At 32.7% G+C, this 18211-nt stretch overlaps 1 protein-coding gene across 1 annotated transcript; it reads right to left on the bottom strand.

Annotated features, from left to right (window-relative positions):
- Window positions 1–1160: 1160 nt before the first annotated feature.
- Window positions 1161–17772, bottom strand: LOC105860657 (uncharacterized). Its single transcript, XM_075998865.1, is given in 6 exon segments — window positions 1161–1990; window positions 2072–2788; window positions 8230–8439; window positions 8521–8880; window positions 8959–9246; window positions 17649–17772. Coding segments are annotated over 6 exon segments (2529 nt in total).
- Window positions 17773–18211: the final 439 nt, after the last annotated feature.

The following is an 18211-nucleotide window of genomic DNA, read 5'->3' as shown; positions in this document are numbered from 1 at the left end:
AAACAATTTATTTCTAATATTGTCATTTTTTCATTCTGATTATAATGAGAAGAATATGAGTCTGTATACCTACATCATACATCACTTGAAATACTGTTTGTTATAAGAAAACTCCATAGTATCTCTCCATTTCATAAATATTACATTTCAGTGTTTTCAATTTTCCATGGAAAAGTACATGAATAATGCCTACTTAATATAGAAAAACTGTATACTTAAGATAGAATAAATGTGATGTAGCTATCATTAACCACACACATTCACATACACGCAAAGAATGAAAGCATACCACCTACTGTATTTAAAGTTGAATAACATCAATATTTGCATGTCAAAAATAGCAAAAAATCATGCTTTGTTACATTTTAACTGCACCCTGACCAGAAAGTGTATTTTACATGTAATTAGAACTCTCAAAAAGTCTCCCACTTTTTAAAGCTGACATACAAAAAAATCAACTAACTATTTTAACTGGGTTGTTCTCTATAATCAAAAACCTGGTTTAAGGAAATGTGAGAATGTGTTAGTGACTCAGTGCATTGCCCTGTGAGTCCTCTGATATCTGTTTAGACTTGATTCTTGATTAAGTGCGTTCTGAAATTTATTATATCTGTATTGTAGTTTTAAGGATCAATTCTTTGTTGTTTTCTAAGGTATATCTTTTGCATAAATATTTTTTCACATTGATTATATTTGTAAGGTTTCTATTCCTTAAAATTTTTGTGATATTGAGCAATGTTTGAGAAAATATTGGAGCATTTCTTTCAGTGTAAGTTCTCCCATGTCCAATAAGATCTCTGTTATAACTAAAGCTATTGTCAGCTCTCTACATTATTATAGTTTACTTTAAGTACTGTTGTGCATTTTAAGTCTAATACTTTGGGAAAGCACTTTCATACACATTATATTTATCGAACTTTTATCTAGTATGATTTCTTTGAGGTTGAATAAGATGTGAGCAGTTATTAAAGATTTTGCCACAATATCTACATTTGTAGAATTTTTCTCTGATATGAATTCCTTTATGTAGATTAAGGTGTGAGAACTAGAAAAATATTTTGCCACATTGCTCACATTTGTATGGTTTCTCTCCTGTATGGATTCATTTATGTAGAATGAGGTCTCTTAGCCAGGTAAAGGCTCTGCCACTTCTTCACATTTTAGGGTTTCTCTCCAGTATGAATTATTTTATGTTTAGTAAGGTTTGAAGACTGGGTAAAGGCTTTGCCACATTCTTCACATTTGTAGGGTTTCTCTCCAGTATGAATTCTTTTATGTTGAGTAAGGTTTGTACACCAGATAAAGGCTTTGCCACATTCTTCACATTTGTATGGTTGCTCTCCAGTATGAATTATTTTATGTTTAGTAAGGTTTGAAGACTGGGTAAAGGCTTTTCCACATTCTGCATATTTGTAGGGTTTCTCTCCAGTATGGATCCTTTTATGTTGAGTAAGGGTTGAGGACTGGTTACAGGCTTTCCCACATTCTTCACATTTGTAGGTTTTCTCTCCAGTATGGATCCTTTTATGTTGAGTAAGAATTGAGGACTGCTTAAAGGCTTTGCCACATTCTTCACATTTGTATGGTTTCTCTCCAGTATGGATCCTTTTATGTTGAGTAAGAATTGAGGACTGCTTAAAGGCTTTGCCACATTCTTCACATTTGTATGGTTTATCTCCCATATGAATTCTTTTATGTAGAGTAAGGTTTGTACACCAGGTAAAGGCTTTGCCACATTCTTCACATTTGTAGGGTTTCTCTCCAGTATGGATCCTTTTATGTTGAGTAAGGGTTGAGGACTGGTTAAAGGCTTTCCCACATTCTTCACATTTGTAGGGTTTCTCTCCAGTATGGATCCTTTTATGTTGAGTAAGGTTTGTGCACTGGGTAAAGGCTTTGCCACATTCTTCACATTTGTAGGGTTTCTCTCCAGTATGGATCCTTTTATGTTGAGTAAGAATTGAGGACTGCTTAAAGGCTTTGCCACATTCTTCACATTTGTATGGTTTATCTCCCATATGAATTCTTTTATGTAGAGTAAGGTTTGTACACCAGGTAAAGGCTTTGCCACATTCTTCACATTTGTAGGTTTTCTCTCCAGTATGGATCCTTTTATGTTGAGTAAGAATTGAGGACTGCTTAAAGGCTTTGCCACATTCTTCAAATTTGTAGGGTTTCTCTCCAGTATGGATCCTTTTATGTTGAGTAAGAATTGAGGACTGCTTAAAGGCTTTGCCACATTCTTCACATTTGTATGGTTTATCTCCCATATGAATTCTTTTATGTAGAGTAAGGTTTGTACACCAGGTAAAGGCTTTGCCACATTCTTCACATTTGTAGGGTTTCTCTCCAGTATGGATCCTTTTATGTTGAGTAAGGGTTGAGGACTGGTTAAAGGCTTTCCCACATTCTTCACATTTGTAGGGTTTCTCTCCAGTATGGATCCTTTTATGTTGAGTAAGGTTTGTGCACTGGGTAAAGGCTTTGCCACATTCTTCACATTTGTAGGGTTTCTCTCCAGTATGGATCCTTTTATGTTGAGTAAGAATTGAGGACTGCTTAAAGGCTTTGCCACATTCTTCACATTTGTAGGGCTTCTCTCCAGTATGAATTATTTTATGTTGAGTAAGGTTTGTGCACTGGGTAAAGGCTTTGCCACATTCTTCACATTTGTAGGGTTTCTCTCCAGTATGAATTCTTTTATGTCGAGTAAGTATTGAGGACTGGTTAAAGGCTTTGCCACATTCTTCACATTTGTAGGGCTTCTCTCCAGTGTGAATTCTCCTATGTATAATAAGTTTTGAGCAACAGGTCAAGGTTTTTCCACATTCTTCACACTTGTAGGATTTCTCTGTCATATGAAATTTCCTATGTCCAGATACATTAGAGCTGTGATTAAAAATTTTGCCATATTCATTAAGTTTGAATCTTTTTTCTCCAGTATGTCTTGTCTTCTGTCTATTTAGATTTGATGATTTACTAAAGACTTTTATACATTTATAACATTTGATGATTTTTCTATGGCAACTTGATAGACATTGGGTAAGACCCTCACAACATACTTTCTGCTTCTTACACTCAACCACACAATCCCATTCTCTTTTTAAGTGTACATTTTCAAGGCCACAGCTTCCATATAGTCTCAGTATTGATTTCTGAAATGGGTCTTTTATGCCTTGCTCTGGCAATAGGTCTTTGGTGGAATGGGAAGACAGTTCTGAAAGAAATGAAAATAACAAAGTATCTCACTAACTAGACTCAGGGAATATATTTCATAATTTGAATATTTAAAAGTGTAGAAAGCATGTTAGCAATGGTATCTATCATCGGTGTATGACCTTATAAATATACTGTCATATATACTATCATAGATGTATGACCTAAAAATAGATTGACAACCATGGTTCTTTTAGAAATCATAACTGCTAATTGTTCATAGCAACCCAAATTTGAATAACACCAGGAACCACATGGAATTGGAAGGAAACTTGGTTGCATTTACCCACCACAGCCCTTCCTCCATGCTGATACTGAGTTATCACTTTAGTAGAGAAATCCAATCTCCTGGATTTCCTATCAAAAGAGAATGAAACTATAGGCACATGTCCACACGTCTTTTTTTTTATAGCCTTTCCAAAGGATGGTTTCTATCTTCTATGACAACTACATAACTCTCTGGGAAAAATATGCACCTATCAAGAATAAAATTCTCCATTATCATAATGTTGGTGTAAAATATTTAATTATGCTATAAAATTTGAAAGGCAAAATAAAAAATGATCATTTCCATGTGTTAATTTGTAGACAATATAAAGAGATATAATTATTTACATCAATATCATAAAGGTGAGGGGAGATGTAAAGATTAAGAATTTTTGTATGCAACTGAAATTAGGTAGTTATCCATTTAACATAAGTTGCAAGTTCAAAAGATTTTATGTAGTTCTCACAGTGAACATTAGAAGAAATGTTTATAGAGATAAAAAAAGGAAGCCAGGCAAAGAAACAAAATATGTCACTCAAAATCAGTGAGGCACAATGCAGAACAGAAGGAAAGGAAAGAAAGAAAAGATAGTGACAAAGTCAAATAAAACAATTAACATTAGAGAAATTGTAAGTCCTTCCTTTGAGAGAATTATGTAAATATTTATGTCCTAGTGTTTAGAATGAGAAGACACAGTTAAATAAAGGGATTAAAAAAATCCAACTATATTCTATCTAACGTGACTTGACTTCATACCTGGTGAGAACAACAGACTAAAACTGGCAGGATATATCTGCATGATATATCTAGCAAGATATATCAGGAAAACTTTTAGCATTTAAGAGCAGTGGAGTTCAAAATTATATTAGGCACATTACTTTTAAAGTGAAAAAACATTATAATTTTTAAAATATAGTTTAAGTCAAAACTGTCACAAGAGAGAAACAAGGATATTAAATATAAAAAGTGGTCATTCACGGAGAGCTTATGAAAATAATACATACATATGATATCTATCTTTATCTCACATCAAGGTTTTCAAGTATATTTTAAATAGAATTGACAGAATTTAAGCAATAAATGGACAGGAAAATAATAGGATACTTTGATATTCCATTTTCAATAATAATAAAATCAGTCAAATTATTAATACAAAAACAAAAGATTTGAAAACACTATAGAGTAATTAGACCTAACAGGTGCATTGGAAACACTGTACAGAATAATAGTAGATATACAATCTTCTTGATAGCTCATAAAACGTTCTTCCTAAAAAACTACCTGTTCTGCCACAAGTCTTAACCAATTTTAGAAAGTTGTTATTTTACACACTTTAATTTTTAACTAGAATGGAATGGAACTGAAAATAAATAATAGAAGAAACACAGAAAAATTAACAAATATAGGAAAATAAACAACACACTCTTGAATGCGTTCTTCTTCAAGGGAAGAAGACCTAATATTGTGAAGATGTCCAAATTGATCTACAGAATAAATGCAATTCCTTTCAAATTCTCAATTTCATATTTTGAATAATAAAAAACAGCAAACTCTTCCTTCAGAAGTTTCATTAAATATACATTGTTTAGACTCTCTAATGAAAAAATAAGATGAATGTATGAATAAAAATAAACAGAACCCTATAATATGCCACCTACAAAAGTTTTCTTTTAGCTCTAAAAAGTCAAAATGATTGAAAGCAAAAATCTACATAAATCTACATAATCTACATAAATAATAAGAGGGTGATCTACATAAATTATCTACATAAAATCTACACAAATAATACATATATCTACATAAATAATAAGAGGAGGATATTATGGCCATAATTAAAGAAAATACACTTTAAGTCAAAAACCATCAGAAGACACAAATACTTTTATAAGGACAAAATTGGTCATTTAGGAGAAATCTATGGCACAGAATACACATAGACAGATGATATACATGTAATGTACATATTTTAGCATAGATATTTTTTTTTCTTTTTTTTTTAAATGATGCAACATGCTAGGACAGCATAGATATTTTAAAATATATATTGTATATCAGTGATTCTAAATATATTTAAAAAATATGAACCAAAGTATGGACAGAAGTGTGGCAAGAAACACCTAGCAACACACTAGTTATGGGAGACTGCAAGACCTCACTTTCAATGATGAATAGAAAAATTTGACAGAAGATAAATAAGAAAACAGATATTGGGAAATACATTATAGACCAGTTAGATGTAAAAGACATTTACAGAGCTCTTCAGTCAAAATCAGCAGAATACACTATGGTTTCATCATACATGATAAATGTTGTTATGAGACTTAAGTCTTATCAAGTTGAAGAAACATAAAAACATACAACTTATACCTTTTGATAAAAATGAAGTGGAACTAGAAATCAAAAGCACAACACAAACTGGCTAACACAAAAATATGTCAAAATTAAACACTCTTAAATGCATTCATGCTCAATGGTCAGATGTTTTAAAATTGTTAAGATGTCAAAACTATCTACAGTGATATACAAATTTAATTCAATGTCTATAATAGTCCTATCATACTTGTTTTGAAGATATATAAAAATAAATTCTAAAGTGTCTTGGAACAATAAATAGCCAGACTGTTTTAGATATACAAACAAGGAGGCATAGCACTTCTTGATTTGAAAACAAATCTGCAGGAATAAAAAAAAATGTGCTACTGGCACAAAGACAAATAATGAGATGAAACAGCAGAACACAGAACTCAGAAATAAACCTTGTGTGCATGACCAAATATAGGTTCCTCAAGATTGCACTGACCATGCAATGAAAAAGAAGAGTCACTTCAATAATTTGGTAGAAAACTGAATATTTATGAGAGGAATAAAATGATGTTGGTATCTTTCCTTGCACTATAGAGAATATATCTTAAATAAATTAAATATTAAAACATAAGAAATATATGTATAAAACTCTTAGAGAAAATATAAGAGAAACATCATGGTATTGGTCCTGGTACTGTTTTAGTAGATGTAACATCAAATGCATAATCAAGGAAAAGGAAGAGAAGAAAAATGGGATTGTATCACACTTCAAATTTTCTGCACAAAGGAAAAACTTAGTGGACTAAAAATGCCTCCTGCAAAATGGGTAAAAATAGATGCAAATCACATATTTGATAGAAGTTAACATCATGAATATATGAACAATGATTAAAATTCTAAAACAAAGATGAATAACTTGACTAACAAATGGACAATAGATTGATCTGGCATTTATGCAAATAAGATACACTAAAGGCCAAACATAATTTGAAAGCATTCTAAAAATTGTTAATATTTAGAGAAATGCAAAACAAAATCACAATGGGATATCACATCACATCCATTACATTGAGAACTTTTAAATAAATGAAAGCATATGCAGATACATACATATGGTGAGAATGTAGAGAAATTGAAATGCTGCTATGTCATTCTGAACCTTTGATTCTAAAAATGATAAAAATTAAAATAGAACAGGTCACAATTTTAAAATATATAAAGAGAGCAAATCAGCTATATGATGGGAGAGGAAGAATCCACTTGTTTTTCTCCCCAAAGAACAACAAAAATTTGCTAGCCATTCATGGACAATTACAATTATCTGAATATGGGGACTTAAATGGAAGGTCATTAAACACTAGTGGAACCATAGATCTGGGAGGGTCATTGGGAGTATTCAGGCTCTCATCCAGGTGACAAACCTAAGGACCCATTGTCCTGAATACAGACTGCAACATGGTTCATCATCTTGGATACACAGAGTCTCCAATGGTTCCCTGTGACAAAGTGGGAGTGGTGCTGCTCATCCAGAGACTTTGGGAGAGACACACCTATCTGCAGCCATGGAGACAGACTTGAATAACTTGGTATTGCTATCATCTGTAAAGCAGAACTGTGACTCTGCTATAGCAGTCTCAACTATAATCCATGTCCAGTTCTTTCAGTGCATAGATCCACACAGTGACCTGCGGGGACACTTCCAAGGTACTCGTTGGGAGCCACACCCAGCCACACATATGGAATTAGCCCTAAAATATGCAGATTGAAATCCACAACCATACCCTAGTATGTGTCATACACATCCAAATCCTGAAGGCAACCAATTTACCCAGAAACAAGAGAGGATTGAAAACCACCCAAGCCCTTTGGAACTGGCCCATCAGATGCAGACTCCACTGCAGAACAAGGGGCAGACTTGTGTCCTAGCTACAGCAACTCTTCATTGAAAACCCAGTGGAGAGGCCGGGCGCAGTGGCTCAAGCCTGTAATCCTAGCACTCTGGGAGGCCGAGGCGGGCGGATTGCTCGAGGTCAGGAGTTCAAAACCAGCCTGAGCAAGAGCAAGACCCCGTCTCTACTATAAATAGAAAGAAATTAATTGGCCAACTAATATATATATATATAATTAGCCGGGCGTGGTGGCACATGCCTGGAGTCCCAGCTACTCGGGAGGCTGATGCAGCAGGATTGCTTGAGCCCAGGAGTTTGAGGTTGCTGTGAGCTAGGCTGACACCATGGCACTCACTCTAGCCTGTGCAACAAAGTGAGACTCTGTCTCAAAAAAAAAAAAAAAAAAACCAATGGATTTTTTTTGAATGCTCATATTTGTATGGTTTCTCTCCTGTATGGATTCATTTATGTAGAATGAGGTCTCTTAGCCAGGTAAAGGCTCTGCCACATTCTTGACATTTTAGGGTTTCTCTCCAGTATGAATTATTTTATGTTTAGTAAGGTTTGAAGACTGGGTAAAGGCTTTGCCACATTCTGCACATTTGTAGGGTTTCTCTCCAGTATGAATTCTTTTATGTTGAGTAAGGTTTGTACAGCAGATAAAGGCTTTGCCACATTCTTCACATTTATATGGTTTCTCTCCAGTATGAATTATTTTATGTTTAGTAAGGTTTGAAGACTGGGTAAAGGCTTTGCCACATTCTGCACATTTGCAGGGTTTCTCTCCAGTATGAATTCTTTTATGTTGAGTAAGGTTTGTACAGCAGATAAAGGCTTTGCCACATTCTTCATATTTGTAGGGTTTCTCTCCAGTATGAATTCTTTTATGTTGAGTAAGGTGTGTGAACTGGGTAAAGGCTTTGCCACATTCTTCACATTTGTAGGGGTTCTCTCCTGTATGAATTCTTTTATGTTGAGTAAGGTGTGTGAACTGGGTAAAGGCTTTGCCACATTCTTCACATTTGTAGGGTTTCTCTCCTGTATGAATTCTTTTATGTTGAGTAAGGGTTGAGGACTGGTTAAAGGCTTTGCCACATTCATCACATTTGTAGGGTTTCTCTCCAGTGTGAATTCTCCTATGTATAATAAGTTTTGAGCAACAGTTAAAGAATTTTCCACATTCTTCACATTTGTAGGATTTCTCTGTCGTATGAAATTTCCTATGTCCAGATACATTAGAGATGTGATTAAAAATTTTGCCACATTCATTAAGATTGAAACTTTTCCCTCCAGTATGTCCTGTCTTGTGTCTATTTAGATTTGATGATTTGCTAAAAACTATTATACATTTATAACATTTGAAGATTTTTCTATGGCAACTTGACACACATTGGGTAAGACCATTAGAACATACTTTCTGCTTCTTACACTCAACAACACAATCCCAATCTCTTTTTAACTGTACATTTTCAAGGCCATAGCTTCCATATAGTCTCATTATTGATTTCTGAAATGGGTCTCTTATGCCCTGCTTTGGCAACAGTTCTTTGGTGCAATGGGAAGACAGTTCTGAAAGAAATGAAAATAACAAAGTATCTCAATAACTAGACTCAGGTGAATATACTTCAAAATCTGAATATACAAAAGTATAGAAAGCATATTAGCAATAAAGCACACTGGAATACCACAGTATTACTTCCATCATAAATGTATGACCTTAAATTATACTTACAACCATGATTCTTTTAGAAATTATAACTGCTAATTGTTCATAGCAACCCAAATTAGAATAACACCAAGAACCACATGGAAGGGGATTGAAACTTTGTTGCATTTACCCACCATAGCCCTTCCTTCATGCTGATACTGAGTTATCACTTTAGTAGAAAAATCCTATGTCCTGGACTTCCTATCAAAAGAGAATGAAACTATGGGCACATGTCCACACATCTGGTTTTTTATAGCCTTTCCAAAGGCTGGTTTCTATCTCTCAGGACAACTATATAACTCTCTGGGAAAAATATGCCCATATCAAGAATAAAATTCTGCATTATCATAATGATGGTGCAAAATATTTAATTATGCTATAAAATTTGAAAGGCAAAATTAAAAAATGATCATTTCCATGTGTTAATTTGTATATATTATAAAAAGACATAATTATTAACATAAACATCACAAAGGTGAGGGCAGATGTAAAAATTAAGAATTTTTGTATGCAACAGAAGTAGTTATCCATTTAACATAAGTTGCAAGTTCAAAAGATTTTACGTAGTTCTCATAGAGAACATCAGAAAAAATATTTACAGAGATGAAAAAGAAAGCTAGGCAAAGAAACAAAATATGTCACTAAAAATCAGTGAGGTACAATGCAGGACAGAAGGAGAGGAAAGAAAGAAAAGATAATGACAAAAGTCATATAAAACAATTAACATTATATAAGTTGTAAATCCTTCCTTTGAGAAAATTATGTAAATATTTATATACTAGTTTTTCCAGTCAGAAGACACAGTTAAATAAAAGGATTTAAAAAATCCAACTATATTCTATCTAAAGCGACTTGACTTCATACTTGGTGAGAACAATAGACTAAAACTGGCAGGATATAGCAAGATATATCAGGAAAACATTTAGTGTCTAAGAGCAGTGGATTTAAAAATTATATTAGCCACATCATTTTGAAGTGAAAAATGTTATAATTTTTAAAATATAGTTTAAGTCAAAACTGTCACAAGAGACAAACAAAGGCATTAAATATAAAAAGTGGTCATTGATTGAGGGCTTATGAAAATAATACATATATATGATATCTATCTTTATCTCACATCAAGGTTTTCAAATATATTTTAAATAGCATTGACAGAATTGAAGCAAGAAATGGATATCAAATAATAGGATACTTTGATATTCCACTTTCAATAATAATAAAATGATTCAAATTATGAATAAGAAAACAAAAGTTTTCAAAACACTATAGAGCAATTAGACCTAACAGATATATTGGAAACACTCTACAGATTACTAGTAGAATATACAATCTTCTTGACAGCTCCTAAAACGTTCTTCCTAAACAACTACCTGTTCAGCCACAAGTCTTACCCAATTTTAGAAAGTTGAAATTTTACACACTTTAATTTTTGACTAGAATGGAATGAAACAAAATAAATAAATAAATAAATTTAAATTTATAAATAAAATAAATAGTAGAAGAAACACAAAAAAATTAACAAATACAGGAAAATAAACAACACTCTTGAATATGTTCTTCTTCAAGGGAAGAATACCTAATGTTGTGAAGATGTCCAAATTGATCCACAGATTAAAGGCAATTCCTTTCTAATTCTCAATTTCATACTTTGAATAATAAAAAACAGCAAACTCTTGCTTCAGAAGTTTCATTAAATATAAATCGTTTAGAGTATCTAATGAAAAATGAGATGAAAGTATGAATAAAAACAAACAGAACCCTACAATATGCCAACTACAAAAGCCTTCATTTACTTCTAAAAAGTCAAACTGGTTGAAAGTAATTGTAAAAAAAGTCTACATAAATAATAAGAGGAGGATATTGTGGCCATAATTAAAGAAGACACACTTTAAGTCAAAAACCATCAGAAGAGAAGAAGACTTTTATAATGACAAAATGGGTCATTTAGGAGAAATCTAAGGAGCAGAATACACATAGATGATATACATGTAATTTACATATTTTAGCATAGATATTTAAAAATGTATATTATATATCAGTGCTTTGCCTGATATATGAAGATTTCAATGATGAATATAAAAATTTGACAAAAGATATATAAGAAAACAGATAATGGGAAAGACATTATAGACCAGTTAGATGTAATGAATATAAAAATTTGACAAAAGATATATAAGAAAACAGATAATGGGAAAGACATTATAGACCAGTTAGATGTAAAAGACATTTACAGAGCTATTCAGTCAAAAGCAGCAGAATACACTATGGTTTCAATCATACATGGCAAATGCTGTTAGGACACTTAAGTCTTATCAAGTCAAAGTAACCAAAAACATACAACATATACTTTTTGACAAAAATGAAGTGAAACTAGAAATCAAAACCAGAAATCAAAAGCACAACACAAACTCGCTAATACAAAAATATGTCAAAATTAAACACACTCTTTAATACATTCATGCTCAATGGTCAGATGATTTAAAATTTTTAAGATGTCAATACTATCCACAGTGATATACAAATTTAATCAGTGACTATAATAGTCCAATTATACTTGTTTTGGAGATATATAAAAATAAATTCTAAAGTGTATTGGAACAAAATAAAGCCAGACTGATTTAGAAATACAAACAAGGAGGAATAGCACTTCTTAATTTAAAGCCAAATCTATAGGAATAATAAAAAAAAAACATGCTAGTGGCACAAAGACAAATAATAAGAGGAAACAACAGAATGGAGAACCCAGAAATAAACCTTTGTGTCCATGACCAAAATTATGTTCCTCAAGATTGCAATGACCATGCAATGAAAGAGAAGAATCCCTTAAAAGAATGTTGTAGAAATTGATTATTTATGAGAGGAAAACATGATGTTGGTACCTTCCCTTGCACTATATAGAATATATCTTAAATAAATTAAATACTTAAACATAAGAAATACATATATAAAACTCTTAGAGAAAATATAAGGAAAACATCATGATATTGGTCCTCGTACTGTTTTAGTAGATGTAACATCAAATGCATAATCAAGAAAAAGGAAGAGAAGAAAAATGGGAATGTATCACACTTCAAATGTTTTGCAGAAATGAAAACTTAGTGGAGTAAAAATGCCTCCTACAAAATGGGTTAAAATAGATGCAAATCAAATATTTGATAGAAGTTAACATCTTTAATGAAAAAACACTGATTAAAATTGAAAAACAAAGGGGAATAGCTTGACTAACAAATGGACAATAGATTGATCTGACATTTCTGCAAAGAAGATATACTAATAGCCAAACATAACTTGAAAGCATCCTAAGAATTGTTAATCTTTAGAGAAATGCAAACAACATCACAATGAGATATCACCTCACATCCATTATATTGAGAACATTTAAGTAAATAAAATCATATGCAAATACATACATATGGTGAGAATGTAGAGACACTGAAATGCTGCCATGTTATTCTGAGCCTTTGATTCTAAAAATTATAAAAATTGAAATACAACAGATCACAAATTTAAAATATATAAGGAGAGCAAATCAGCTATATGGTGGGAGGGGAAGGATCCACTTGTTTTTTTCCCCAAAGAACAAAAAAATTTGGCAGCCATCCATGGAAAATTACAATTATCTGAATTTAAGGACTTAAATGGAAGGTCGTTAAACTCTAGTGGAACCATAGATCTGGAAGGGTCATTTAGAATATTCAGGCTCTCATCCAGCTGAGAAACTTAAGGACCCATTGTCCTGAATACAGACTGCAACATGGGTCAACCATCTTGGATACACAGAGTCTCTGATGGTTCCCTGTGACAAAGTTGGAGTGGTGCTGCTCATCTAGAGACTTTGGGAAAGACACAGCTATCTGCAGCCATGGAGGCAGACCTGAATAACTTGGTCTTGCTATCATCTCTAAAGCAGACTGTGACACTGCTACAGCAGTCTGAACTATACTCCATGTCTAGTTCTTTCAGTGCATAGATCCACACAGTGACCTGCAGGGACTCTTCCAAGGTCCTCGTTGAGAGCCACACCCAACCACATATAGTATTAGCCCTAAAATATGCAGACTGAAATGCACAACCATGTCCTAGTATGTGTCATACAGATTCAAATCCTGAAGGCAACCAATTTACCCAGAAACCAGAGAGGATTGAAAACCACCCAAGCTCTTTGGAATTGGCCCACTAAATGCAGACTCCACTGCAGAGCAAGGGGCAGTCTTGTGTCCTAGCTACAGAAACTCAACATTGAAAACCTAGAGGAGATACCTTTAGCCCAAGAAATCAAAAGAAAAAAATCTTTACCTTTCAAAACCAATTTATACAATCTGGGAAAAGTATTTAATCCTTCACATGCACAAATACCAATATAAGGATAATGTCCAACCTCTCTTAATGCTTCTATTCTATATTACTTCAAGACTTAAGCACAAAAATTAGGCAAGAACATGACCAGATCCACTCAAATTAGAAAGCAAAAGTAAAAATAACACCATTTGCAGATGAAATTATCTTATATTTAAAAAAATATCAAGATAGGAAGAAATCTTTATAAAGTAATAAAACCCCAGTTAAGTCACAGGATGTAAAATTCACATACAGATATCAGTTGCTTTTCTATACACTAATAAAGTAGACAATAAAAAAGGAAAACATTCTCATATACTATACCATCAAGATAATAGATTCCTAAGAAATATATTTAACCAAAGTGGTTTTAAAATACCCTTTACACTGAGTATTATAAAATATTAATAAAATAAATTGAAGATGAGATGAATAAATAGAAAGATATTATACAAAACAGTGTATACATTCAATGTACTCCCTATCAAATTCCAGGGGCATTACTTGACAGTATTAACCAAAAAATCCTAATATTTGTATGATATCACAAATACCATTGAGAAGCCTTATGCAATAATGAGAAAGAAGAAAAAAAGTTCCAGTATCAAACTTTCAGTTTTCAAACTACATTTTAAGGTGGGAGTAATAAAAACAGCAAAATGTGTGCATAAAAACCAACAGAAATAACAATGGAAGAGAATGGAGAGCTCCAAAATAAAACAAAACATAAGGTCAAGTAACATTTATCTAGGCACTACCAATTCACAATGCAGAAAGTATGGCTCTTGAATGCTTGGTGCTGGAAAACTAGATACCCAAAAACAAATGAATAAAAGCAAACTATTTTTGCTTATATGATACCCAAAAACTAACTCCAGATGTAATAAAGATTTAAATGGAAGACATAAAACTGTAATGTTTCTAAAAAAAATAGTATAAAGCAAAGAAAAAATTATGGAAAAACCTTGACATAAGACTTGCAATTTTCTCTTTTTTTTTTTTTTTTTGGATATGAAACAATGTGCAATGGAACAAAATCTGAACAATTTTGGCTGCACCAAACTTAAAATCCTCTCCACAGCAAGGAAAAAAAACAAAATAAGAAAACATATAGGATGGCAGAAAATATTTTCAAAGTTTATATGGTATAATATGTTAAAACCCAAAATATATAGGAACCTCATAGTTTTCAAATGCAAAACAATGTCATCACACACTTAAAAATAAGCTAAAATTTATGTCGATTATTTCCAAAGAAAACATACCAGTTTACAACAGGAAACATGAAAAGTAACTCACCATCACCAAAACATCATGTAAACACAAATGAAAACTATGATAAGGTATCCCTTCCCAACTGTTAAAATGGCTAATGTCCAAAACAAGAGACATAATACGTGAGGACAAGAGTGTGCAGGAAATCAATCCCTGTAGACTGTTATTAATTGTAAATGGATAGTGTCAGCATAGAGATTTGTTAAAAAATGTAAATACTACAACTGCCTTATCATTCACCAATTCTACCTATGAGTATAACCATGTAAAATCAGTATCTTAAGAGGTTCTGCACCCCCATATATATCGCAGCATTATCCATGTTTGCCAAGAAAATGGAAACAAACTAAATGCCTGCTTATGATGAATACACTATAAAATGACTGTACAAACTCATACCATATATTACTAAGCCATGAAAATGATAAATATCTTGCCATTTCAACAGCATGGATGAACGTAGTAGGCATTATGCTAAGTAAAATCAGCCATTCCCAGAAAGATAAATACTGCTATGGATAAATTTTTTTAAAAAAGGTTGAATTTACAAAAATAAAGAGTACCACAGTGGTTTCCAGTATGTGAAGTCAGGAAAAGTGAGATGTTTAAGAGTACAATCTTTCAGTTATAAGATGAATAGATCTTGGAGATCTAATGTATGGCATCATGATTAGAGTTATTAATAATGTTTTACATGCTTAAAATTCGTTTAGACCATAGAACTCACTATTAATAAATGTTCTTACTATAATTAAATGGTAAATATGTGAGATGATAGATATGTTTATTACCTTAATTTTATTGTTTTACCATTTATACACACATCAGATCACTACAGTGTGTACAATAAATATATACAGTTATACAATTCTTATTTGTGGAAACTTCCCCCGTTAAACATCCCACATACAGAAATATATGCACACACACACACACACATATAAGTGACACATTTCTGATGCTACTAAATAGGGGGAAATTATGGAACATAAGTTATCAGAGTATTATATATCAATTGGGAGTATAAATATATTCAATTACTTGAAGCCCTGAATGAGACATATTTAAGAATAAGACATATTTAAGAATTCTATAAGGTGAGCAGGGAAAATAAACTATATTATAGTTTGGGAATTTTGGTATAATAAAGTTGAAAAATTACTCTTATTTTATACTAGAAAAAGAGTAAGTAGAAGTGAAATAACATTAGATTTTCTTACATTTAGGAAGAGGCTATGAATTTATATACAATTAGTAAGTCTGACTTTCTGTAGGATTGCCTCTTAAAACTTAGAATTGAAAATCAGGATGCATAAAATATGAATATCTGTTCCTAGTGTTTCTGGCATTACAGAAAAAAATCCCAATACTGCACTATTCCCCTTTACACATTTCAGAAATGAGGCATCAAAAGGAACTTAAAACATGGTACTGGACAGGGAGGATAACATCTATAATCCCAGGAATTTGGGAGGCCAAGGAAGAAGGATCACTTGAGGCCAGGATCCTAATACCAGATCTAGCAACATGAGGGGACTCCATTTTTATGAGAAAATAATAATAAAAAAAATGCCTGGCCATGGTAGCTCATGCCCATAGATCTAGCTACTTGGAAGACAGAGGTTGTAGGATCTCTGGAGCCCAGAGGTTTGAGGTTCCAGTGAGCTATGATCAGCCACTGCAACCAGAAAGGTCAGGAAAGCAAAACCCTGTCAAAAGATGGTTTAATCTACAGGTCTTCAAAGTATGTATAGATGGTTCCACAACCCCTAAACAATATAAATGCTGATAGATAATGTAGTTCCTTGTAAGCCATGACAAGAAGTTTGGCTCTCTCTGAATTCTAAGGAAGATCACTGCATGGGTAGAGTTATTAGGGAGTTTAAAAGCTTGGTACAGAAGATGTCCTTCTGGAAGATAAAGAGAAACATACAGTCTTCTAAATATCATTTCCAATGGAATATTCCAAGCCACTTTTTAATATCTGTCTTCCTCCTTGAGCTTTGGCTCTCTAACATTTGTTATCTGCTTCACTGAATCTCACCTACCTGGAAATTGAGCTGTTGTTTCCTCTTTCTTCTTAATCCAGGGCTCTATCCTTTGCTCCAAACATGTGATCAGCTCTGGCTTTGAAATGGCAAGACCTGTTTTATTAGAAAAATTTCACATGACTCTTGCTGAAGACTTTCCAATTCCTAATGCAGTACTAACCTTAGTACAGAGAACATTATAGAAGATTCTAGAAAATTCCTCTGCAAGATACCATTTTCTCACAGACCCTGTAGAATGATAAAAAATTATTTCTAATTTATGACTAGAGCACCAATTCCCACTAGCACCAAATAAATAAGAGGTGGAAATTCTATTCTAAGGTGTAGGCAACACTTGTATAGGGTACACCAGTAATCTGATTTCTAGAGTAACCGCTAATCTAGTGTGAAATATACATATTGGCCCAAGAAAGGGAAAGGTGCAAGATAACATGAGACATCTAATGATTTTATTTTACAGAACAACAATCTTCAAATTTTCTGTAAAACATGGATAAAAAATTCATTCATGTAAAGTAGAAACTTTTAAGAAACTATCTACAAAAATAAAATAATGACCTTAATGTGGAAAAGGAATTCTGTATAAATGTGATCCTCACCAAGGGAGACCAGGTTTCCATAATTCTCCAACATCACCTCCCTATACAAATTCCGTTGAGCATCGTCAAGGCATGCCCACTCCTCTGGAGAGAATTCTACAGCCACATCCCTGAATGTCACCATCTCCTGTAAAAAGACACATATTTCCCAAGTGGCCATAGAGAGAGTTCTTAACTTGACTACAAGGAAAATGAGTTATGAGAACTGTTTCTGACATATGAGTGACTGGAATTATCCAATAAGATAATTTTTAGCACATTGATATATTGAACATATTCTCTTATCTGATGGAATGAAGATCACAAAAGATGTATGAAACTTTGTGCATATGATTATGCTTTGGATGATAAATTATTGAATACAAAATTGAGGGCCTTACTACAGTAATATAAATTTATGTGTGTTACATTTACATCACATTAATAAATTGTGCATATTTCTCACAGAGAAACATAGAGAGTTAGAAGGTATCACCTAATTTTTATGAGTACAATGAAGAATTAGAGATTTTGTTAAAATACAAATTCTGATTGAGGAGATATAGGATGGGGTCTGAATCTCT

Source organism: Microcebus murinus, chromosome 31, assembly GCF_040939455.1.
Source record: "Microcebus murinus isolate Inina chromosome 31, M.murinus_Inina_mat1.0, whole genome shotgun sequence".
NCBI classification, from domain to species: domain Eukaryota; kingdom Metazoa; phylum Chordata; class Mammalia; order Primates; family Cheirogaleidae; genus Microcebus; species Microcebus murinus.
This window is presented reverse-complemented; position numbering and strand designations above follow the sequence as displayed.